The sequence below is a fragment of the Cololabis saira genome, chromosome 6 (genome assembly GCF_033807715.1).
Source record: "Cololabis saira isolate AMF1-May2022 chromosome 6, fColSai1.1, whole genome shotgun sequence".
Taxonomy (NCBI): domain Eukaryota; kingdom Metazoa; phylum Chordata; class Actinopteri; order Beloniformes; family Belonidae; genus Cololabis; species Cololabis saira.
This window is the reverse complement of record NC_084592.1, coordinates 2,120,592-2,146,279: the sequence shown is the minus strand read 5'-3', so window position 1 is coordinate 2,146,279 and position 25,688 is coordinate 2,120,592. Positions and strand designations below refer to the sequence as shown.

The window sequence follows — 25,688 nt, the reverse complement described above, 5'->3', positions numbered from 1 at the left end:
CATCAAAACACAACAATAAAAAACACTTTTCTGAACTTATCAATATGACTCTGTCCTTCACAGGATAAGTAACATGGATCACTGCAAAAACTCACAATCTTAACAAGAATATTTGTCTTATTTCTAGTTAAAATGTCTCATTTTAGTAAAAAAATCTCATTACACTTAAAACAAGACTCATCACTGGGAAAAACAACAATTTTCACCTGTTTCAAGTATTTTAACTTGAAATAAGAAGAAATTCTGCCAGTGGAACAAGATTTTTTTGCTTGTAATGAGAAGATAAATCTTGTCCCACTGGCAGATTTTTCTACTTATTTCAAGTGAAAATTTACTTGAAACAGGTGAAAATTGTCAAATAAGTTATTTTTCTGGTGATGACTCTAAATGTTGAAATAGCAGTAAAACCACATTCATTGATGAAATGACATAAGGGATGGAAAGGAGGGATGGCAGTTTTACAGGGGGGATGATTTGGACTGTTTTTATTTCAGGGGGGGTTCCATCCCCCCTCATCCCCCCTCATCCCTCCTCATCCCCCTCATCCCCAGTACTGGCTATGGCCAATTCAAATTTACATGAAGCTAAAACCTGAAACTAATGTCTGTTTCTGATTTATTCGGGGATATTTCAGTGAATAATGGAAAAAAAACATACATTTGATGAAAAAACTATACATCTAAGACATTTGTTTCTTTTTGCACAAAAATATCATCATACTGTGGTGAAGGAATAACAATCTAATATTAGCTATTTACTGAATCAAATAAATGAAGGCTTGGTGTTCACAGGAGTTAAAAGGCAAAACCAGACGAATGATTTCCACCGTGTTCAAATAATTCAACAGTTATATTTGGGTCAATGACGTGACGCCTACATTTTCTGAAAAACAGATTTTTTTTCAATTCAAAAAAGGTTTAAATGGATAAAAAAATACCATATACATGACCTACCTGTCCCACATATGGACTCACTTCAATTTTACAAAAAATACTAGTTATTTGGGATCTTGTTGTCGTTTTAAGCGTCTAAATGTCATGTGGTGCAACCGTCCGACCAGGACTCTGGTTTTGAAACTCTAAATGTAAACTCTAAGTTTGATCACTTTAAATGTATTTAAATCAATCTTCTTCTATCTGACATGATTTCTGAAGTGTCTTGTAGTGTGTAAGATTTATACACATTTATATTCATATTTCCATCATAATATACAAACAAAGTTTGACTGATGATCATTTTATGAAATATCATTAAAAAAACAACCATTTTTGTATAATACTGAAAACTTGTAAGAAAGAGATGTCAATATGTTAAGGAAATTAATGTATTTTAATATAAATCATGGTTGCACCACATGACCTTTTTTAAGGCTAGTGCCAATTCATCTTGACAAAAAACTCTGAAATCACTTAATTTTAAATCTTTATATGGATTTATGTGTACACAACATTCTTAATGTTTGAACTACTGCTATAGATATTCTGTTTTTTATGATTTTAAAATTGACCTGTTGAAAATCCTTATTGGTCATTGAGCCATTAACAATCTAATAGAGCTTTTCTGTGGCGTCAGCAGAGTCTCCAGGTTTCTGATCTAAGACGATGACTCCCAGGTTGTTGTTGAAGATGATCCTGCCGTCTGAGGCTGCGCTGCAGTCGGGGTGTCGGAGCAGCTCCAGCACTCCGGCTCTCAGCTCAGGAGAAGCTGTTTTACTGAAGTCCAACACCTCTGTGAGGAAGTCGAGCAGCAGCTCTCCCTTCTCGTCCCCCTCACTGAAACACTCGGTGATGTCCATCTGGGACGGCAGCTCGTAGCTCTGGTAGCTCACCGACTTGGACTCCAGGAGGCTTTTAATGTCACCGGTGGTCACGCACTGACTTATTTCAGTGTTGCACAGCTGGTTCCTGTAGGTCCGCCACAGCTTTCCCCAGCCGCTCTTCTCTGGAACAGACAGTCACAGAAACCAAACCAGTGACAACAGTGTTGCTGGAAGCACACTCGTCATCTGCTGGCATCTAAATGTAGCGGATGTATAGAGGGAATGTTCATGACATCACAGACTGCGTTTCCATGCATCAATAACCCTTTTAAAACCTGAAAATTGGCAATAACCCGAATTTGCACGGCCATGTAAACACCAATAACCAAATTTGCTCATATTAGGGTTTTTAAAAACCCCAATATGACCCCTGGGTTACTCCTTTTAAACCTGAATATTGGGTCATGTAAACGCCAAACGGAATATCCCCATCAAACAGAACAGGAATTTGTTTTCTGCACATGTTCTGTTCACAAGGAATCCTGGTCTTTTTAGTCCAGGAAGTTCTTCTAAACACGGAGAAACCAAGACCAGGAGGAGACTAATCACTTCATAAATGTAATGAAGGATATGAACATTTCTGCATTTGTAGACGGTAGAAAGTACCGGGATAGAAGATTTACAAGAAGGTGAGAGAAAAGTTGCGCGAAGCAGAATTTGTTTTGAATTTGGATACAGGAAGAAGTGGAAATGACGGTAATTGCGTCATCACGTTCTCCGTGCGTCGCTGGTTTGATCCAGATATCCCAAATGATTAATTACCATGTAAACGGAATATTCAGAATGTTTCAGTAACCGGAATATTAGCAATAACCCGAATTTTGACTGCATGTAAACGTAGTCATAGATTTAGCAAGAAATCGGAGTTATCGTTTTACAGACTGACGAAAAATAAGCTTAAGAGAGACAAATGGGTTGCTGCAATTCACAGAAACAACTGGATTCCAGACACCGAAACGTGGATTTGTGGTTCCCATTTTGTATCAGGTAATGTTGGATTTTTGGGTAGCTAACGTTAAACGGTCAAATCATAAAGTTCAGTGTCCTCATCACTTTAATTTCTACAACAAATCCTGCCTGGAAGTCGGACCAAGCGTCAAGACATTTGTAAGCCTTCAAGCTTTGCTTCGTGTATTTCCCCGGCGTAGAAATTAAGTACATATAAATATCAGGAAACTGGATTCTTGGCCAAATATTAATGTCCATGGACCACTGGTTCTTGGTAACTGTACCAAATATTAATGTCCATGGACCACTGGTTCTTGGTAACTGTACCAAATATTAATGTCCATGGACCACTGGTTCTTGGTAACTGTACCAAATATTAATGTCCATGGACCACTGGTTCTTGGTAACTGTACCAAATATTAATGTCCATGAACCACTGGTTCTTGGGGTAACTGTACCAAATATTAATGTCCATGGACCACTGGTTCTTGGGGTAACTGTACCAAATATTAATGTCCATGGACCACTGGTTCTTGGGGTAACTGTACCAAATATTAATGTCCATGGACCACTGGTTCTTGGGGTAACTGTACCAAATATTAATGTCCATGGACCACTGGTTCTTGGTAACTGTACCAAATATTAATGTCCATGGACCCCTGGTTCTTGGTAACTGTACCAAATATTAATGTCCATGGACCACTGGTTCTTGGTAACTGTACCAAATATTAATGTCCATGGACCACTGGTTCTTGGTAACTGTACCAAATATTAATGTCCATGGACCACTGGTTCTTGTGGTAACTGTACCAAATATTAATGTCCATGGACCACTGGTTCTTGGTAACTGTACCAAATATTAATGTCCATGGACCACTGGTTCTTGGGGTAACTGTACCAAATATTAATGTACATGGACCACTGGTTATTGGGGTAACTGTACCAAATATTAATGTCCATGGACCACTGGTTCTTGGTAACTGTACCACATATTAATGTCCATGGACCACTGGTTCTTGGTGTAACTGTACCAAACATTAATGTCCATGGGCCACTGGTTCTTGGTAACTGTACCAAATATTAATGTCCATGGACCACTGGTTCTTGGTAACTGTACCAAATATTAATGTACATGGACCACTGGTTCTTGGGGTAACTGTACCAAATATTAATGTCCATGGACCACTGGTTCTTGTGGTAACTGTACCAAATATTAATGTCCATGGACCACTGGTTCTTGGTAACTGTACCAAATATTAATGTCCATGGACCACTGGTTCTTGGGGTAACTGTACCAAATATTAATGTACATGGACCACTGGTTATTGGGGTAACTGTACCAAATATTAATGTCCATGGACCACTGGTTCTTGGTAACTGTACCAAATATTAATGTCCATGGACCACTGGTTCTTGGTAACTGTACCAAATATTAATGTCCATGGACCACTGGTTCTTGGGGTAACTGTACCAAATATTAATGTACATGGACCACTGGTTATTGGGGTAACTGTACCAAATATTAATGTCCATGGACCACTGGTTCTTGGTAACTGTACCAAATATTAATGTCCATGGACCACTGGTTCTTGGTGTAACTGTACCAAACATTAATGTCCATGGACCACTGGTTCTTGGTAACTGTACCAAATATTAATGTCCATGGACCACTGGTTCTTGGTAACTGTACCAAATATTAATGTACATGGACCACTGGTTCTTGGTAACTGTACCAAATATTAATGTCCATGGACCACTGGTTCTTGGTAACTGTACCAAATATCAATGTCCATGGACCACTGGTTCTTGGTAACTGTACCAAATATTAATGTCCATGGACCACTGGTTCTTGGTAACTGTACCAAATATCAATGTCCATGGACCACTGGTTCTTGGTAACTGTACCAAATATTAATGTCCATGGACCACTGGTTCTTGGTAACTGTACCACATATTAATGTCCATGGACCACTGGTTCTTGGGGTAACTGTACGGGTCACTGTCAAGTCCAACTGATGCTAATTTAAGCCCATAATCGGCTGTTATCCCCTCTTTTCCACAGTTTCCCCTGTTAGTTACAGCTTTTTTTGCCACTGGTCCAGTGGGGAAGTGACGTCAATGTTATAACCAATGGAACACTGACTAAATACAGCAGCACTTTTCTCACATTAGAATTAGCTCTATCCACTTACCAGACACGAGAATGATGAGGAGCTTCCCATTTATATTGAGCAGATTTTGGAAGAATTGGATGGTAGCAGAGGGATCCTTCACGTAGTACAGCATCTGTTGATTTCAGGACATAATGAGCTGTAACTGCATGGAAAAGTGCATATTGACATTGCTAGGCTAGACAGATGCTCTAATGAGATGAATTGTTGTCAAGTACAGCCTAATGCGTATCACCTGAAATGTGTCAGAGACGTAGCCTGAGAGCAGGAAGTGCATCAGCACCAACCTGTATCATGTGAATGAAGTCTGCCTTCTTTGTCATCTTGTTGAGTTTCCAGTGCTCCTCAAAGCCCGAGGCCGTCATCTTGTTCCAGGTAAACCTGATGTGGTTCAGGTCTGCTGCTTTCCTCGACACTAAGACTTATGGACAAATGACAATTACAACGTGTCATTGAATTTCACAGAAATGAGACGATGCCAAATTCAGATTCCTCCCGGCTGCTCCTCTTTGGCTTGTGTAGATAAAATGTTTTCTATCTAACATTTAGTGGAAAATGAATGCAGAAAAGAGGTTTTTGTAAGTAGTACTGGAGTTGTAAAAAAGAAATCAGGGGGAATGGTGGATTTTTTAATATGGGGACAGATAATTTGTGCTGATTACAAATAATATATACAGTATGTGATGTATTTCATGTAATGAATGTGGTTTTACTGCTATTTCAACATTTAGAGTCATCAGCAGAAAAATAACTTATTTGACAATTTTCACCTGTTTCAAGTAAATTTTCACTTGAAATAAGTAGTAAAATCTGCCAGTGTGACAAGATTTATCTTCTCATTACAAGCAAAAAAATCTTGTTCCACTGGCAGATTTTTCTACTTATTTCAAGTGAAAATCTACTTGAAACAGGTGAAAATTGTTGTTTTTTCCAGTGATGAGTCTTGTTTTAAGTGTAATGAGATTTTTTTACTAAAATGAGACATTTTAACTAGAAATAAGACAAATATTCTTGTTAAGATTGTGAGTTTTTGCAGTGATCCATGTTACTTATCCTGTGAAGGACAGAGTCATATTGATAAGTTCAGAAAAGTGTTTTTTATTGTTGTGTTTTGATGTATTTGATGTAAGTCCAGTGGATATTTAAAGCTTACAGAAGGCTGCATTTAACTGCTGCTATGTCATTCCTGCAGTATTTCTGCAGGTGTTTTGGTCACTGCTATTATTTGTAATATATTATATTATTTGTAATCAGCACAAATTATCTGTCCCCATATGATAAAATCCACCATCCCCCCTGATTGTTTTTTACAACTCCAGTACTGGGTGTAACAATATATTGTGCCACGAAATTTCGCGATACAAAAACGTCACAATACTTGTCGTGGAGGTGACAAACTGTAGAGCGATATTGGATTATTAATATGAATATATTGTGTTTACTAGTAACATCCTGTTGGTGCAGCGGGATCACGTGACGACCTCGACCCGCGGACCAAAATCTGACTCCGCTCAGAAGAAACTAGTACCGTTTTGGTCTCGATCACGGGACTCTTGGGGGGTTTTGAGCTCCTAACTTTTACTTCTAAGGTGAGCATGAATCAATGTTTTTTATGATGTAAAGATTGTGTCATCCCCGACGGTGGGAGGATGAAACGATAACGGGGTTCACCTTACGGCCTCAGGCTGGAGCAGGTGAAGCTCTGAGCCCTGGCACAAGATCAATAACAGTCATGTTGCATTTGGAGTTTGGGACTCTTCATAGTTTATTTTGCTTTAATTTATGTATTTAATACATAAATTAAATACTGAATCTGAATCTGAATCTGAATTAATTTTAGAGAAACTATTCAGTTTGTGGCAAAATATTTGTACTAAACCTGACATTTACTTTTAGTTCAGTTTGTGGAAAATGGTTGGCCTGGCTTTCTCTTTAAAACTTAAACAGTTATAAAGAATTACAAACTGGAACAATAGGGCAAACGTACAGTATTGTTTTGTATTTTGTGTCTTTCAAATAAAAGACAATTTTTTCCAGTCATATGTTCCTCATTCAAGGTTGTTAAAAAAATACTGCTAGAATATTGTATCGTTATCGTGACCTCGATATCGTGTATCGTACCGTATGGTGAGATTAGTGCATCGTTACACCCCTATTAGATACTAATCCTGATGAGAAAATATAAAAACAAAGAGTTGGACTCTAACACGAGGAACCAGGTGATCTGGGGATCATCGCTGTCACTACAGTCTTCACACGGACAGCTTGAAATCTCAGAAGTCTATACGTTAATAATTGGCACTAACTATTATTCTCCATGTGAAAACTATTTGTGATAAACAGGGGTCGGCAAACCCGCGGCTCTAGAGCTGCATGCGGCTCTTTAGCGCTGCCCTAGTGGCTCCTGGAGCTTTTTCAAAAATGTTTGACCTTTTTTTTTCCTTTTTTTTCTTCTTTCTTTTCTTTTTTTTCCTCTTTTTTTCTTTTTTTTCTTCTTTTTTCCTTTTTCTTCTTTTTTACTTTCCTTTTTAATCTCGACATTTCGACTTTTTTCTCGACATTTCGACTTTTTTCTCAACATTTTGACTTTTTTTTCGACATTTCGACTTTCGCCATTTGCCTTCATTCTAAGGCTGATACAAGACTTTTCATTTTTTGCGGCTCCAGACATATTCGTTTTTTGTGTTTTTGGTCCAATATGGCTCTTTCAACATTTTGGGTTGCCGACCCCTGGTGATAAAGAAGCGAACCTGCGGCTGAGAACATTCCGTAGCAGTAACAGTTACTGTCGGTGTGGAAAACTATTTTTGACGAAGTTACACCTGGACTGATAACATTTTAGTGCTTTCCTAAGAAACGTCTTGCTGATATCAAGGATAAAATGAATAGTGGTGCTGGATGTTCAAGGACCAGGACTCTACAAACACAACTGTAGCTCCATTACTAATTAATTAACGTGAAAACCAAGAACTGCTTTGAAACAGTCTCAGCATTAAAAACTCAATAAGGCAAATACCTGTTTTTTGGTAGTCAAACAGCCTTCTCAACAGATTTTGGAGAGCTAGTAAGCACAGATATCGATGTTCAACTGGAGATGACCATGAGCCTGAGAAAAGCGCACCTTTGTAGTTGTGTAGCTGCTGGCTGCTGGGCTCCACCACCTCGTTATCCACCGTCACCCCCGGGTGCTTCTTGTGGAGTTCAGAGAGCATCTCCAGGTCAATCTCACCTAGAATAACCAAGATGATATTCATTTTGAAAATAAATCGTCTCTTGCAAACCAAAACCTTGCCCACTTTCCCATTTCTTCCTAATGCAGTTCCAGTCCAGCTGGAGCTGCAGATGTAACCATGACGCCGGTAACCAGCTCTGAGCCGGGCAGAAAACAGGACAGTTAGAATGACAAGGTTCAGGGTAGGTAACATGAAAACCAGGCCGAGTGCTGTCATACTTCTTTGAGCCCTACTGAACCATGTAGAGGTTCATTCTCATTTCTGTTTCTGTGTGAAGGCGACATCACGGGCTTCAGGGGCGGCTGCGGGGGGGCGGTACTCCCCCAGCCAAGGGCCCAATGGGGCCCACCGCCCGTGAGATTTTTTTTTTCTTTAATTTTTTTTTTTTTGTGGCACCACTTGGTTCATATTAGGTATAAAGCATTGTATAATATGTTGTGCTGAGATTTTCACACTCACAGTTAACATTAAAACACAAATTGCAAGTGAATCTACAAATGTATTTTGGGTAAAATCATTCGTCATACAACATCATGGATCACTTGTCAACAGAGCAGTACAGCCTAAACATGTGCTTGTCTGATTATGTAAATGCAATGTATGAGATGTATTGATCGGGCATTGTTTCAGCATCGCCGACAGCGCTTTGTCCATCATGCGTAGAGTGCGTGTGTATGTGTATGTGTGTGTGTGTGTGTGTGTGTGTGTGTGTGTGTCTGTGTGTGTGTGTGTGTGTATGTGTGTGTGTCTGTGTGTGTGTGTGTCTGTGTGTATGTGTCTGTGTGTGTATGTGTGTGTCTGTGTGTGTGTGTGTGTGTGTGTATGTGTGTCTGTGTGTATGTATGTGTGTATGTGTCTGTGTGTATGTGTGTGTGTCTGTGTGTGTATGTGTATGTGTCTGTGTGTGTGTGTCTGTGTGTGTGTGTGTCTGTGTGTGTGTATGTGTGTCTAGGCTTCGGTATTTTCCCGGGAAGACTCGGCGGGAGGAATTGGGAGCCTACACATGGTCCAAAATCGAGAGGTAAGCAATATCTTTACATTTTTAACGTGTGTTTAGCGTATTTTGTATGAAAACGTAAACCCAACGAGGTTTGTTTATTTAGTGTTCGGTAACAACTTTTTAAGTCTTTGTCGAAAAATGTTGAGCATGGCCTACCCCAAACTATGAAATGGTATCAGTAACTCACTTCACGTTGTATATTTGGATTTCTTATTTACAAAAACGTTATTTAATCGATGCATTGAGGTAAATTAATCTCGTATCAGTCAGGTCTGGTTCAGTATTGGACTAGTTAGCTGCCTTCACGTTTAGCAACCACATTTTGTTTGTCGTCATTACGGTGTGCACAGGTGTTTTAATATCTGATTAATCCTGGATGTTATCTTTATGTTCAGCTGTAATGGACCTTATTTTGATTTGGGGTTATTTTAATATCCATTTTCGTCATGCACAGTGTAGGCTACTCGGGAGAAATTGCGTGTTTTTAGAAGTAGTTTTGAGCTTTAGGGGACTTTTTTGTTGTAATGCAAAAAAATTCAATTCTAAACTTTTTTATATGCAAATGCAAGTATAAGTGAAGCTGTCTTAAACGTTTTACTTGTAGGCTATTTAGTTTTTGCGTTGTTCTTTAAAGGGGACATATTATGGCATTTAATGTATATTTTAAACAGGCCTTGAATGTCTTAAAAACAATCTAAAGTTTGTTTTTTCTACATAAATCAGAAATTCAGCCTGTGGGCCATGTCTCTAGTTTTACCGCTTTTCACCTAATTTTCTGTGCTTCATTTTAGGGGCGGGGAGGTTATAATAATGAGGCTCTGCGCTGATTGGCTGACGTGTAGTAGGGGAGGAACAAAACCTCCGGCCAGAGCAGCCGGCTCCGTACACAAAGCGTGTCGTGTCCCATGCGAGAAGCTTCTGCGACAAAATCAATTCCATTGCTTTATTTTATTTATTTTTTGTATTGGACTGTCCTAACTGTCCGCGAGTTTAACGGTTTCAGTGTGGACAGAGAGAGTTTAACGGTTTCAGTGTGGACAGAGAGAGTTTAACGGTTTCAGTGTGGACAGAGAGAGTTTAACAGTTTCAGTGTGGACAGAGAGAGTTTAACGGTTTCAGTGTGGACAGAGAGAGTTTAACGGTTTCAGTGTGGACAGAGAGAGTTTAACAGTTTCAGTGTGGACAGAGAGAGTTTAACAGTTTCAGTGTGGACAGAGAGAGTTTAACGGTTTCAGTGTGGACAGAGAGAGTTTAACAGTTTCAGTGTGGACAGAGAGAGTTTAACAGTTTCAGTGTGGACAGAGAGAGTTTAACAGTTTCAGTGTGGACAGAGAGAGTTTAATGGTTTCAGTGTGGACAGAGAGAGTTTAACGGTTTCAGTGTGGACAGAGAGAGTTTAATGGTTTCAGTGTGGACAGAGAGAGTTTAATGGTTTCAGTGTGGACAGAGAGAGTTTAACAGTTTCAGTGTGGACAGAGAGAGTTTAACAGTTTCAGTGTGGACAGAGAGAGTTTAACGGTTTCAGTGTGGACAGAGAGAGTTTAACGGTTTCAGTGTGGACAGAGAGAGTTTAACAGTTTCAGTGTGGACAGAGAGAGTTTAACAGTTTCAGTGTGGACAGAGAGAGTTTAACAATTTCAGTGTGGACAGAGAGCGTCCGATGTCACGCAGCTTGACACGATAGTCGGACACTCATTCAGTTACAAGGTGTAAACGGAGCCTGAATTACGGTTCTGCGTTAAATCGACGCGTACCCTACGCCGTAGGCTCTGCGTTGGTGTAACGCGGAACCATAAATCAGCCTTTAGTCCCCTCGTCTTCACACACGAAGATTTAATTTAATTCTAAACAGGTACACCAGTTATTTACTCCAATTCCTCATTTCATTTCATTTCTTATGTTACAAGACGAATGAATCATGTTAACGGTAAAGAAATTACAACACTGAATTTTCACAAATGACAACTTTATTGTTAAAAAAATAAAACATAAGTTGTATATAAATAACATGTATGCACTATTGCTGGCTCAAGGAAGAACCGTGCATCTTCTGAAGGTGTCGTTGAAAAGCTTCAGGTGCTTGGAAGATCTGAAACCAGACAGAAAAGAATGTATTACTATTAGAGCTCCGGTGTTAACACTGGAGCCACCGGGGCCCGGGGTCCGGAGCTGCTCACGGACCGGACCGGTGAGGAGCCCCGGGGCTCCGGTGCTCCGGAGCTGAGCTAAATACTTAGCCCATGCAAAAACAAACTTTTAGACAAATGTAAATAACATAAAAAAAATTAACGTCACTTACCACTGACTCGTGTGCAGTTTCCGGGTCTGTACTGTGGGAACTGATCCTTTTATGAGGGTAAATGTCGATGCAAAATCTAATTTCTACTCTCCCTCGCTGTGGAAACAGCCAGCGCTTCGGAACAATGGCTGAAGCTCCAGCCGGCGGACAGAGTTGTGGGCGTGGTTTCAGCAGCGGAGGCCGAACCTAGGGAAATCTGCGGGCGGGGGAAACAGACCCTGCAGAAATTCATGGGATTTCACCTTCCCTGTGTTGGCAGGGTGAGGGGAGACCACTTTATATATGTTAAAACAAGAAAAAACGTGTTTTTCATAATAGGTCCCCTTTAACTAATACCGGGCCGGTACCATATAAGGAGTTACTTTTTGTTGTGTAAACCTGACCCCCAGCTTTGGTCATATTTGTCACTAAAATGTTCAAAAATGATATCTTTTTTTAGAAAGTAATATATGTTTGAAGCATTAAAATCATATACAATAAAAATGATCTTTTTGATGCAACCATTTCTATTTCATTTTTTCATTTCATTTTTCTTTCTATTTCATTCAAACACCCTAACACTGGGAGTTAGAAGTGCTCAGTGAGCCTCATCTTTCCTGCTTATTCATTCTAGCTCAGTGATGTTTCAACTAAACCTTCCATTTTCTTCTGGTTTACATTTTTCCCCCAAATATCCTGTATTTTAGTGCATGATGGAGAGAGGGCACTCTTCCACATCTGTGAGTCAGAGTGAGCAGAGTCCAGAATTTGAGCTCCAGCCCAGCTCTGTAGAGGTAAGTCAAGTTTTCCAGGAGTTTGTCATGGACAATTTAAAATACTACAACGTTTACTACCTTCCCATCTATTGGTCTGAAAGTCACATTCCCACTGATGTTCTTGTCTCCTAATAGCAACCTGCCACAGGAATACCTCCCTGTTGAATGCATTGCTTGGTTGTTCATGTTTCTGTTGTCACTTTAGTTTGGTCCTGCTGTCTCTAAAGTGTTTATTTTTTTATTTTTCCTGTCAGTGTCCTAAACACCATGTGGTGCGTGGGGATATGTCTGCCTTTGACAAGTGCAGTCACTGCCTGGGACCTTTTGCTCCTTTGAGATGGTGGGGGTTCAAATGTCAAGGTAAAAAAAAATCTATTGAGTGCAGTGCTTGTAGAAAGTAATAGTATCTTGACTGAAGGGATAGGGTCCAAACCCAAAAAGACACATGGTGCAAATGGCCACAGTTTATATTTCAACCCAGACAACCGGTTTCGATGACCATAACCTCGGTGTATGGGTCACATGACAGAACTAACCGACTAATGGTAGATTTATTTGTAGCCTGATCATATGCAGTACAATCTGCAATGCAATCATGGGTGCCGTCTAGGGGTGTAACAATATATCGTGCCACGAAATTTCGCGATACAAAAACGTCACGAAACGTGTCGTGGACGTGACAAACTGTATCGCAATATTGGGACAAATGTATCCAGTCAACACAAGCAGACGCTGATTTCTTTTTCAATGTAGTGATTTTTTTTAACACAAGAGGGCGCTCGGAGCTAGTGGGTGACTAAACTGCGCCCCCCTCTCCTATCTTTCCAGCGCTTGTTGTTTCAGTGCGCGTAGGATTACAAATACAATGGAGAACGTAGCAATAGAAGACGCCCCCGCAACATTTAAGTCACCGGTATGGCAGCATTTTGGCTTCCCAATTGTGGATATAAACGGCGACCGAGTGGCTGACAAGTCGCAGACAATATGCAAGCATTAGCCCCTTTCACACAGCCAGTTCGAGGCGGGAACGTTGCGCCTTTAAGCCGCCTCGCTGTTCTGTGTGAAAGTCACGGAGGCGGAATGGGGGGGCCAAGTGGCCCCACCAATAAGCCGGCAGCGGAGGTAGTCACAGAGCCGTCACAGAGACGAAACGGGGTCTGTGTGAATGACACAGCCGGCATGCCGGCATGCCACTAGACGCTGACGCTGTCGTCACGCCTCTGATTGCGGAACGCCGGCATGCTGTGTGAATTTACAGACGGGAGCGGCGTTATGCCGGCGTTGTATGGTTCTGTGTGAACCAACAAAGGCGGCGTATTGGCAGGACTTCTTTACACCAATATTGCGGAATCTCTGTGTGAAAGGGGCTATTGTAAGAGAATCCTGCCCTACGCCGCGGCTAACACAAGCAATATGCAAAGCCACATGCAGCGCCATCACGGTGAATTACGGTCAGCGGTGCCTGGGAAGAGGGTGACGTTACCTAAAGGTCAGGCAACGTTGACAAAGGCCTTTCTTCCGAAATTTGCGCATCCAGTGCACGAACCACTGCAATAACCAAGGACATTGGCATTTTCATGGCAGTGGATATGAGACCATTTTCTGTTGTGGAAAATGAGGGATTTAGGCGACTACTCCATACGCTGGAGCCAAAATACACAATCCCGTCACGAGACTGTACGCGAGGCAGGCTTGGAGCTGCACATCAAGTGCTTTGCACATACGATCAATCTGGCTACTCAGGCTGGCCTTCGTGTTGTGCGCATCAGCCGTTTGCTCGGGAAGGTGAGGCGTGTGGCCTCTTTTTTCCATCGGAGTACCACAGCTGCGGCAGTGTTCACTTCCAAACAGAAGCATTTACAGTTGCCGCCACACAAGCTCATCATGGATGTTACGACTCGGTGGAACAGCAGCTTCGACATGCTCGAGCATTATCTGGAGCAGCAAGCAGCCATCGCAGCAGCTCTCACTAGCCCGCAGATCAAACGCAATGCCCGAGACATTGATACTCTGGACAGCTACGACATCAGAGTTGCAGAAGACCTGGTGAAACTCCTCAAACCATTGCAAACCGCCACCACAGTCTTGTGTGACGAGAAGACTCCTACTGTGTCAGGTAGGCCTATTTATAAAATATATAACAGTTGGAGCAAAATTAAGTAGGCCTGTATGGCTTTCTTCCTTTCATCTTCCACATAATAATTGAAACAATTCCTGTGTATGTGTGTATGTGTGTGTGTGTGTGTGTGTGTGTGTGTGTGTGTGTGTGTGTGTGTGTGTGTGTGTGTTGAGAAGGGGTTGCTTGTTTAAAGGGTCATTCCACTTTATGTTGTTAGATCACAGATGAGGAGACTGGTGCCAGGGGAGTAGCAAGTGAAGATCCCACAGATAAAGAAAAGGGGGCTGCAAGAGCTGAGCTGCAAGTGGAAGACCCTCCTTCCAAGAGGACAGCACTTGAAGATCTACTTGGGGACTCATTTTCTGCTGAGCCAGCAGATCAGCCATTACAGGGAGTACAGAGAGAGATTGATATGTACAGAAGAGAGGCCTCTATTCCACTCACTAGTTGCCCTTTGAAGTGGTGGAGAGACAATCGTTCTCAGTATCCTTTGCTGTCTCAACTTGCCAAAGCATACCTCTCCATCCCTGCTACCTCAGTTCCAAGTGGCCCCCCCTTCTCCTCCCTTTTCTCTCTTTTGTCCTGCATGTGGTCGTGGGTAGCTTGTAGCTTGCATTACGGAGCACAAGTCTTTCCCTGACCCTGCACCCCAACCTGGGACTTGCTGATTGGGCCGGAGCTTCGGGAGCTGCGTGCTGGCCTGCGGTCCCCACCCCTGGTCATCCCGTTGCTGGCCCCCCCTTCTCCTCCCTTTTCTCTCTTTTGTCCTGCAGGTGGTCGTGGGTGGCTTGTAGCTTGCATTACGGAGCACAAGTCCTTCCCTGACTCTGCACCCCAACCTGGGACTTGCTGATTGGGCCGGAGCTTCGGGAGCTGCGTGCTGGCCTGCGGTCCCCACCCCTGGTCATCCCGTTGCTGCTTCCACCTGCCTGCTGTGCTGTTGCCGTCCCTGACCCACCAGTCTGGCCCTCGGCAGGAGGATCCCCCCTTATGAGCCTGGTCCTGCTCAAGGTTTCTTCCCTCCTAAAGGGGAGTTTTTCCTTGCCACTGTTTGGCTTAAGGTTTTTCTCCCACTAGGGGAGTTTTTACCTGCCATTGTTTATGTAATAACTGCTCGGGGGTCATGTTCTGGGTATGGGTCTCTGTAAAGCGTCTAGAGACAACTCTGTTGTATTAGACGCTATATAAATAAAATTGAATTGAATTGAATTGAATTGAATTGAATGTGTGTTTTCAACAGCAGGGGACATAGTTACTGCCAAAAGATCCCAACTGCTGCCAGAAAATGTGGATATGCTAATATTCCTGAAGAAGAATATGTCCATCTCTTAGGCTCCTAATAATAATAAATAATGTTTCCCCCCTCGAACAAGAGACGTGATTCTCACATGAGATCTCGTGAGAATCATGCGTGAGTGGCTTCGCATGGAACTTTAACCATCTGTATCATATGCATTTTATCTCCCAGAGCACTCGAAGGAACGCAAAGTCTTATTTGAAAAAATGCGAAATAAGGGAAGTTTTAAACATAACTCGCGATTCTTCAAGGTGAAACGGGTCAATTGAAAGTAAAGAGAAAGCCAAAAGCTGCTGCTATGGCTGGAAATTTTGTGCACTGTATGCACTGCCTGGGTTTATATATCCGTAAGGAACTATGGAGACATGTGCGTCGATGTCCCTGTAGGCCAGACAACAATGATCCGGACAAACAGACTGGGAGAACCAGAGTCCTGGCTTTGGCTACAGCCCAGGAGACAGTGTTCAGCCAACAGTTCTCAAGTGGAATGTGAAAGATTTTGAGCTCCATGAAGGTGGATGAAATTGGCCTGACTGTGAGAAAAGACCTTTCCATTGTGCACTTTGCCCAGTTACTTTACAACAGACATGGGCCCGGTTTCCCAGATCAGTTAAGTAGCTCTTAACAGCGAAAGACTTCTTTCAAACCTTCTTTAGGAGCCTGTGAAAGAAAATCGCATTTCCCAGAGTTGCTCTTAGCTTAAGAATCTCTTTCATTAAGAAGGAAATTAAAGATGCTGCTGACCCAGTCTTTACAACCATCTTAGTGAACAAAGACTCACAGATCCAGCCGTGTCAGGCAAATCAATATCACACCAAGCAATGAGATATTAAAACAATGCACCCCGCACAAATTTTGATCTATTTTATACTTTAGATTTATATTGTTCAGCATTCATTGGTGACAGCAAAGGGAAAAAAAAAGAAAAATAAGGAATAACAAGTGTGTTCCTGTATATGCTTTATGCATTACCCACAAATAAAACGATCATCATGAATATCATTTATTTGATAATTTGGCTGCTATACAGCATGTTCTCGCTGCAAATCAACCGCGTCGCCATGCGCAAAGCTGTTTTTATGAACGCATTCGTGCATCAGCACTTCAGTCCCCTGGACGTGTTGTCGGACCGGGCTGTCCAGGCAGCCGTGACACCGATCCTCCTGCCGTGCCCGAGCCCGAGCCCACCTATATGTGTGATGACAGGGAATTAGTGCATTGAGGAGCAGCGCTGCGTGTCTCCACCAGTGTTGTGCTAGTTACTGAAAAATAGTAACTAGTTACCGTTACTAGTTACCTCATTAAAAAGTAACTCAGTAACTCAGTTACTTAGACCAAAAAGTAATGCGTTACTATGAAAAGTAACTTTTTAGTTACTTTAAATAAAAACATTATTTTAAATGCTCCTATTTCATGCCCCTCTAGCCTTCATTTTAGCAGGTACTGTATGGATTTGCATTGTGCATCGTGTTCTGCATTCTAAACAGTCTCTCCGCTTCTTCACTTCCTGTGTCAATAACGTTGGTTGCTTAGCAACAAGCCGAGAACGACCAATGAGCTTCAGCAGCAGCTGAAGAACAGGAGCCTTTGATGAATCGTTCATTACAGTCCTGAAATATAATAACCAATGGTAGCATGTCAGTTTATAAGAATCTTTTTGCCCAGAAGAAAAAAGAGCTAAGACAACGACCCATAACTATTTTCTTCTCTTGAAAAAACCCACCTGCACCGCGGGGTTTAGGAGAAAAAGACGCTACACAGTCGGGATGCAGCAGCTCAGAAGAGAAAACGTGCGAGGCGGGGCTGATCTCTGCAATTTGAAGCCCTCTATAATTGTAAAAAGAATTTCACTTATCGGGTTCTTTTTGGAACATAACCCCTGCGAAAAACCAGGGATTGCTGTAATTCCAAGTTGCGAAACTCGCCTTCTTTTGGCTCACCATGACCGTCATGTTTTTGAACGCATACACAGCCACTACGTTTCCTCCGGTCTCCGTGTGTGGGGAAAAAAAAGCTTCACTATAGCCAGAAATAACGGAGTAACGCACCGTTTGGTAGCGGTAATTGCGTGACTGAATTAAAAAAGTTATGTGTTAGAGTATTAGTTACCGCAAAACTAACGGCGTTACTGTAACCCGTTACTAAATAACGTTAGTCCCAACACTGGTCTCCACACCCGCTGTGTCTCCACACATCCGTAAATACAACGTTGATGGATGCAATAGTGAAAACGGTCAAGCAGCTAAAAAACTTCAGAGTATTTTTTTGAGGTGAAGGATTCTGTTTTACTAGTCAGGAGGATAAAATGTGGTCCTATATGCTGCATGATCGTTAAGTTAATTTCTCCTTTCGTCCATCTTTCACATTTAATGAAAACAATACATTTCCTCATTATTCTCTTACCAAGACTACTTCTTATTTAGTTGCAGTCTTGTTTTCATCATGAAAAAGGGTCATTGAAGTATATTTATCATCTTAGTTTTTCATTATAACACACATAACGCACAGGCAGCAGGGAATTAGTGCGTTAGGTAGCAGTGCTGCGTGTGAAAATGCGCTGATAGTGATCGGTGATCGATTTGCCTGGCATCGATTGATTTGGTTTGAAGCTGGGGCACACGCTACACAAGATCTGTGACATCGTTCACTGTCGAGCTCTGATGGCAGAGGATGACAGACTGGTTAAGTTGGCTGAAACATTCAGTAAACTGTATACCTCCAACTGGTGTGAGCTAGTTTCCCACAGTGCTATCAACACGCTGAGTAGTGCAAAGTATAGTAAACCAGCAACACTGCCCTTCACAGAGGACGTTCAGACACTACACCAGTACCTGCAGAAGTCTGCAGACTCTGCTCTTAGCAGCTTGAGGGAGGAAGCCACAACCAAGACCTATGCTGAACTTAGTAAAGTTGTTTTAGCTCAGATCATTCTATTTAATCGTAGACGTGCTGGAGAAGTGTCAAAAAGGCTTCTCAGAAGTTTTGAGGAACGAGACAGAACAAAGCTGCACCAAGATGTTGCCATGGCCCTGTCCAAGCTGGAGAAGCAGCTGTGCAGCTATTTCACCCGTGTGGAAATTGTTGGGAAGAGAGAGAGGAAGGTGGTAGTTCTTCTCACACCGTTTATGGTGGATGCCCTGTCACTATTGACAAGTAAAAGAAAGGAATGTGGAGTCCATGACGACAATGTTTTCCTGTTTGGAAGAACTCAAGGTCTGAGCCACTACAGAGGACAGGACTGCCTGCGGGTTTATGCAAGCCAGTGTGGAGCAAAGCACCCAGAGCTCCTTAGGTCCATCCATCTGAGCATGTCGCCACACTCTCTCAGATCCTGAATCTGAAAAACAATGAGCTTGACCAGGTTGCAGATTTCCTTGGACACGACATCCGTGTCCATAGGGACTTCTATAGGTTGCCAGTCCCAACCATGCCGTTGGCCAAGATTTCTAAACTACTGTTGTCCATGGAGAAAGGAGATCTTTCTGGCCTAGAGGGGAAGTCCCTGGATGAAATTGAGATTGAAGGTGAGTACAGATGTAGGATCATAGGATTCTGGTTTTTGCTCTTTTTTTTATTTTTATCTTTAACATGTGTACTGTACTGTGCATTGTTTTTTTTGTTTTTGCTAGGTGTGAAGTAATGCTAAGTGAGAATGCTCTCAAAAAGTACATTGCATTTTAATCAATTTACTTATCCAAAGTGAGCAAATGAAAGAAAATATAAATCTAAACAAGTTGAATATTTGGTGTGACCACACTTTTCCTATTAAAAAGCACCAGTTCTTCCAAGGACACTGATGTTGGGAACAATCTGGTTGCAGAATAGAGAATGAGGTCGAGGTCTTCAGCTAGTTCTGTCCCATCTTTGAGTCATCAGTCCAGTGTGCCTGCTGCTGTTTATCTACAGCCCTCTCTTCCAACCTGTCTAAAACATAGCTGAGTTTTGTCTTTAATGTATTAAGTCAATTACCACGAGTTTACTCAAGTAAGTGGTCGCAAGAATGGTAACCTATTAGGAAAGGTTTCTCATGTGACTTGAGTAGTCTTGAAATAAATCCTGATTTGCTCTTTAATTTTCAGCACAATTTTTCATTACATTTCCTATTATTATAGGGCAGCACGGTGGCTTAGTGGTTAGCACTGTTGCCTCACAGCAAGAAGGTCCCCGGTTCGACTCCCAGGCCCGGGAGGTCTTTCTGTGTGGAGTTTGCATGTTCTCCCCGTGCTTGCGTGGGTTCTCTCCGGGTACTCCGGCTTCCTCCCACAGTCCAAAAACATATATATTAGGTTAATTGATGATTCTAAATTGCCCGTACGTGTGGTTGTGAGCATGGTTTGTGTGTTTCTATGTGGCCCTGTGATGGACTGGTGACCTGTCCAGGGTGTAACCCCTGCCTCTCACCTGAAATGAGCTGGGATAGGCTCCAGCAGACCCCCGTGACCCTGCAAGGGATAAAGCGCGTATAGATAATGGATGGATGGACATTTCCTATTATCCAAATTCATATATCGTTCAAGACTGTCCCCACAAGTCGTTAAACCAGTAGGACCTCCAAGTCAAATGTTGACGGGTGTTTCTCTGGATGATTAGATCTTGTTTTTAATTTGCCAGGTCTCTTCAGTGGAGACATGTTCAGTTTTGAAACTGAACTCAAGCTCTCATCTGGTTTTGGAACTGAAATTGAATCTCCAATTTAATTCCACTCAGATAATGTTTATCTGCTCTTGTCTGATGAATCGCTTTGTCCAGATGAGATATCATTCAGTGACACTGAAGCTAAGGACAGTTGCAGTGATTAGCAGCACAGAGGCTAAAGGACTACAACTTGAAGACATGCACTGTCTGGGTCAGTCCTCAAGCTGTTCTGTCATGGAGCCATCCCAGAGCTCTGGGGACTGGGGTAAGTCATTTGTTTGTACTGGGTTTTCTCTCAGCATCTTGGGCAACACCTGCTGGTGACAGATTCTATAGACAACACAACTCTTCATAAGTCCTATTTTGTTTTCATCAGACCTGCTGTCTCAAGTGACATCCACAGCAGAAGAGACTATGCCTCAATTTGAAGGTATGACCAGTTTTAGGTATTTGGATAATGCTAAGATATGCAATGACCTCCATAAGAATTAAGCGATGTAAATGCTACCTTACAGCACAGGACAAACCTAAAGATGTGAACTTCAGGTCACACCAACAGGACCAATCCAGATACTTTCAGCTCATGGCCTCTCTGCTACTCTTTGCCTAAACCAGCTGGTGGTTTTATTTTCCACTTATAGAGATTGGAGTAGCAAATCTATTTTTGATTTTCCACTTTTTCCCATTCATTATGAGGAGACATGCCTCTGCAACATTACATGGACATCAGGGGGCAGTTCATCTTGATTGGCAGACTGGGATGGTGGTCCCCCTCTTTAAGAAAGGGGACCAGAGGGGAGGTCTATCCAGTGTTCCTGTCGAGGATGGTCTGATAAATGCAGTTTAGGATGAAGAGCCAACCACACCCTGCTGCAAAGTCTGCCTGAAGGCAGTATTTGTTAAAGACAGCAAGCCCAGCTCCTGAAGAACAACCCCACACCATAATCCCCCCTCCACCAAACTTTACACTTGGATCAATGCAGTCAGACAAGTACCGTTCTCCTGGAAACTACCAAACCCAGACTCTTCCATCAGATTACCAGATGGAGAAGTGTGGTGCTTCCCTCCAGAGAACATTCCTCCACTGCTCTAGAGTCCAGTGGTGGCTGCTTTACTCCACTGCATCTGGCTCTTTCCATTGTTCTTGGTGATGTCTGGATGGATGCAGCTGCTCCACCATGGAAACCCATTCATGAAGCTCTCTGCTCTGTTGTTAAGCTGATCTGAAGGACTCATGAAGTCTGGAGGTCTGTAGTGATCGACTCTGCAGAAAGTTGGTGACCTCTGACTACTATGAACTCAGCATCTGCTGATCCCACTCCGTCGGTTTACGTCTCCTACCAATTTGTGGCTGAAATGCTGTTGTTCCCAGTCTTTTCCACTCTGTTCTAATCCCACTGACAGCTGACTTGAATATTTAGGAACGAGTAAGTTTCACTACTGGACTTGTTGCACAGGTACCATCCTATCACAGTAACACGCTGGAATTCATTGAGCTCCTGAGAGCGACCCATTCTTTCACAAATGTTTGTAGGAACATCTGCATACCTAGGTGCTGATTTTATACACCATACAATATCATTTTTTTACTTTAACTGGCAATATGGTGTAGTTGTACCTTGGATCCAGAAGGATCAGAGTGGTTCTGGTCCTGGCTGTGGAACAGAAGTGCAGTCTAATAAACTTAACACTTTTCTTGCACCTGTCCTTGCAAGAAAGTGATGTTATAGAAAAACTACTAGTCACTGAAGATACGTATTAGCTGTTTCCAAGTACCTGATTCAGAACTAATTTATCACCAAATCATAGTGTGGTGGTAGTACTAACAAAGTGCATCATTTTATTTCCAGTTTCACAAGCTTTCCCTCTGAGAACCCAATCCACACCCTGTATTAGCCCTTTGCCTGCCACTCAAGAACCTTTGCTTCCTGTTAAAGGAACTTGAGGCAAGAATAAGAAATGAGACTCATTAGCGCTACGACGACCGTCAGGGTTACTGCAGCCAACAGCGAAGCCGGCACGGGAGAACGGGGAGAACGGGGAGAACGCACATGCAGCGTCATTTGACGTCACATCAGCAGGACAGCGCGGGAAATTCCGGTCCTGAATTTCCCGCGCTGTCCTGCGGATGTGACGTCAAATGACGCTGCATGCGCGTTCTCCCCGTTCTCCCGTGTGTGTGTCTGTGTCTGTGTGTATGCGTGTGTGTATGTATGTGTCTGTCTGTGTGTGTGTGTGTGTGTGTGTGTGTGTGTGTCTGTGTGTGTATGTGTCTGTGTGTATGTGTGTGTGTGTGTATGCGTGTGTGTATGTATGTGTCTGTCTGTGTGTGTGTCTGTGTGTGTATGTGTCTGTGTGTGTGTCTGTGTGTATGTCTGTGTGTTCTAACTTTTGGTATGGTTAAAAGGCCAGCACCGGAGGACCTCAGGGTCCGCGAGGGTCGATAGGGTAAAAGTAGTGCAGACAAATAAGAAGGCCCAAGACCATTAAGACACTTAAAAACTAGTAAAAGAACCTTAAAATCGATCCTGAAGCGCACGGGGAGCCAATGCAGCGATTTTAAAACAGGTGTAATGTGCTCCCGCCCTCTGGTCCTCGTCAGCACGCGTGCGGCTGAATTCTGTAATAATTGTAGATTGTACATGTTCTTTTTGGGAAGACCAGAGAGCAGGGCGTTACAATAATCTAAACGACATGAGATAAAAGCATGCATTAGCACCTCCGTACTAGCCTGAGAGAGAAACGGGCGGACTCTGGCTATGTTCTTAAGATGGTAAAAACCTATCTTTGTTATGTTTTTAATATGAGGAATAAAAGTGGGCTCAGAGTCAAAAATCACGCCCAGATTTTTAACTGATTTTGAGGGTTTAAAATCCTGTAACTTTGGTAAAAGTTTCTCTCTCTGGCCTTCGGGACCTATGAGTAAAACCTCTGTTTTGCCCTGGTTGAGCTGTAGGAAGTTTGCTGCCATCCATGACTTGATGTCTAAAATACAGTTAAAAAGGGCATCAATTGGCCCAGTGTGATCAGGAGACACGGCGATGTACAGTTGCGTATCGTCAGCGTAACTATGGAAGCTGATGCCGTGTCTCCTGATGACGTCCCCAAGGGGCAGCATGTACAGATTAAAAAGAGTTGGACCTAAAATTGACCCTTGGGGAACCCCACACCTTATCTTTCCTTCCTCAGGCAGCCATAAACAGGACCATGGCATCAGTAAGAGAAGGTGATTCACAAACGCCTCCTCACTTCAGCGTCTCCGGCAGAGCTCAAGCAGCTGTTTAGGGCGTCAAGCTGCACATAAGCCACGTCCAGGAGTTATCATCCCACAGTCAGTGCGTTCACACGGGAAGTTTAATTCCCCTTTAATTCAGAATTAAAATTAAATCCGATTTAAAATGAGTAAAAATGACCATGTAAACACCTAATTCTGGATAAAACTGGCCATTCCAAATTAAACTTAATTCCGAAGTAAGTGGCTGGTTTATTCCAATTTTAAATCCCAATAGAATAATTCCACGATCATGTTTACACTCATTCCTCTTTAAATTAATTCTGGTCTTTCTTTCTGCTCGTTCCCTCGCCCGTCTGTCTCCATGACCTTATATTCCACGCTGGGCTGGTTTTCCAAACAAAGTTTCAAGATGCAGCAGCAGTAAACGCTGGTCAAGAGCAGAGAACATTTATTTAATAAATAGAAATAATTAAAAGAACAGATGGAAACAGGAAACATTAAAATTGTGAGCTTTTCAAAGTTGTAGCGGCTAAGTTAGTTTTTCTTCCGGTAGTTTAACTTCCGGTCCCCCCCCTATCCAATCAGAACCTTCCCAACCCCCAGACCTGGAGAGGAATTGGAGAAAGACCATCAAACGTGTTTTCCATGTAAACCTCAATTCGGAATACTATTTCCATGTAAACTGGAAGGAAAATAGTTTAATTCGGAATGATTTAATTCGGAATAAGTAATTCCGAATTAAAAAACATCATGTAACCGTGGCCAGTGTACATTCTTACCAGCCCCGCTTCCAACTCCGATGACATTTAGATGGGGTTTTCCATCTCCAATGCTGAGGGACAAGCAGAGAAACAGAGAGTCTTCCGTGAGTAAAGATCTTGAAGATGAACAGCCTGCAAGCTGCAAAATGTGGGTCACATTCTGGGCCGTCAGATCTGCCTGACTCTAACGGAGGAACCCAGAAACACAGAGGCTTTGACTGGTTCTGCGGTGCGTTCTGTCATCATAACACCTTTTACAGCTTATTATTAACTTGTGAATCGTATCCCTACAGACTTTGCTCTGCTCTGTTCCTCAGATCTGTCCTTACATCAACACAGAGAGACCTGGGGTTGCCGTGATCTCACCATCGCACACACGCATTGTGGCTGGTTACTCTGTTATTCATGATGTACGTTACCACATTTTTCAACTAAATTTGCAATAATGCTTGCATATACAGGACTGTCTCAGAAAATTAGAATATTGTGATAAAGTCCTTTATTTTCTGTAATGCAAAAATGTCATACATTCTGGATTCATTACAAATCAACTGAAATATTGCAAGCCTTTTATTATTTTAATATTTCTGATCATGGCTTACAGCTTAAGAAAACTCAAATATCCTATCTCAAAAAAATTGAATATTCTGGGAATCTTAATCTTAAACTGTAAACCATAATCAGCAATATTAAAATAATAAAAGGCTTGCAATATTTCAGTTGATTTGTAATGAATCCAGAATGTATGACATTTTTGCTTTTTTTAAATTGCATAACAGAAAATAAGGAACTTTATCACAATATTCAAATTTTCTGAGACAGTCCTGTATTGTTTTAGGATTCCACTTCGTCCTTGAAAACCAAAACTATTGACAATTTTCAGCACTGCTGCAGTAAGTGGGACACGCTACATAATAGGTTACGTAACCTTTTGTGTGTGTGACTCATAACTTCCTTCATATTATTTTTTTAACTCCCGTTTCTTTTCTTAACAGGATCAGTACTTTTCTATGTGGAAGATTCATTTTCAAGCTGAAGTTTTGTTGCAAATATAAAATACAAAAAAACATGCAGTGACAAAAATGTTTTGTAATACGTTGATATATTTCTATTGACACTGAATCCTGGACCTGTAACTTCTAATGAGGACGTTCAACCTGGAGGACACTGCTGGTGGACAACGATGCTGCTTTAACCTTAACCAAGTTTAGTCCTCAGATATCCTCATACTGAATACAGAATGAAACAATTGCTAATTTGACAAAACACTACTCTTAAAGTCTCAGTTTCAGCTGTGTTGTAAATATGTTCATGTTTTACCCTTCCAGGTCATGAGTTAATAGAGGGTTTGCATTGATGTCACTTCCCCACTGGACCAGCCCCCTTACTGCACTGAGTGGTAAAACATCAGCAAAA

The 25,688-nt window shown here is 42.1% G+C and overlaps 1 protein-coding gene across 2 annotated transcripts in view; it reads right to left on the bottom strand.

The window, feature by feature from the left end:
* Positions 1-376: 376 nt before the first annotated feature.
* Positions 377-25,688, bottom strand: part of hnmt (histamine N-methyltransferase) — a 36,647-nt gene continuing 11,335 nt past the window's right edge. For both annotated transcript variants that reach the window (XM_061724317.1, XM_061724318.1), the window contains exons 3-7: positions 24,291-24,343; positions 8,060-8,167; positions 5,226-5,359; positions 4,960-5,053; positions 377-1,941 (exon numbers count right to left, since the gene is read on the bottom strand). In XM_061724317.1, coding sequence (XP_061580301.1) covers positions 1,547-1,941; positions 4,960-5,053; positions 5,226-5,359; positions 8,060-8,167; positions 24,291-24,343 — 784 coding nt within the window. In that variant the 3' untranslated portion in view covers positions 377-1,546. The remainder of the gene's footprint in view (positions 1,942-4,959; positions 5,054-5,225; positions 5,360-8,059; positions 8,168-24,290; positions 24,344-25,688) is intronic.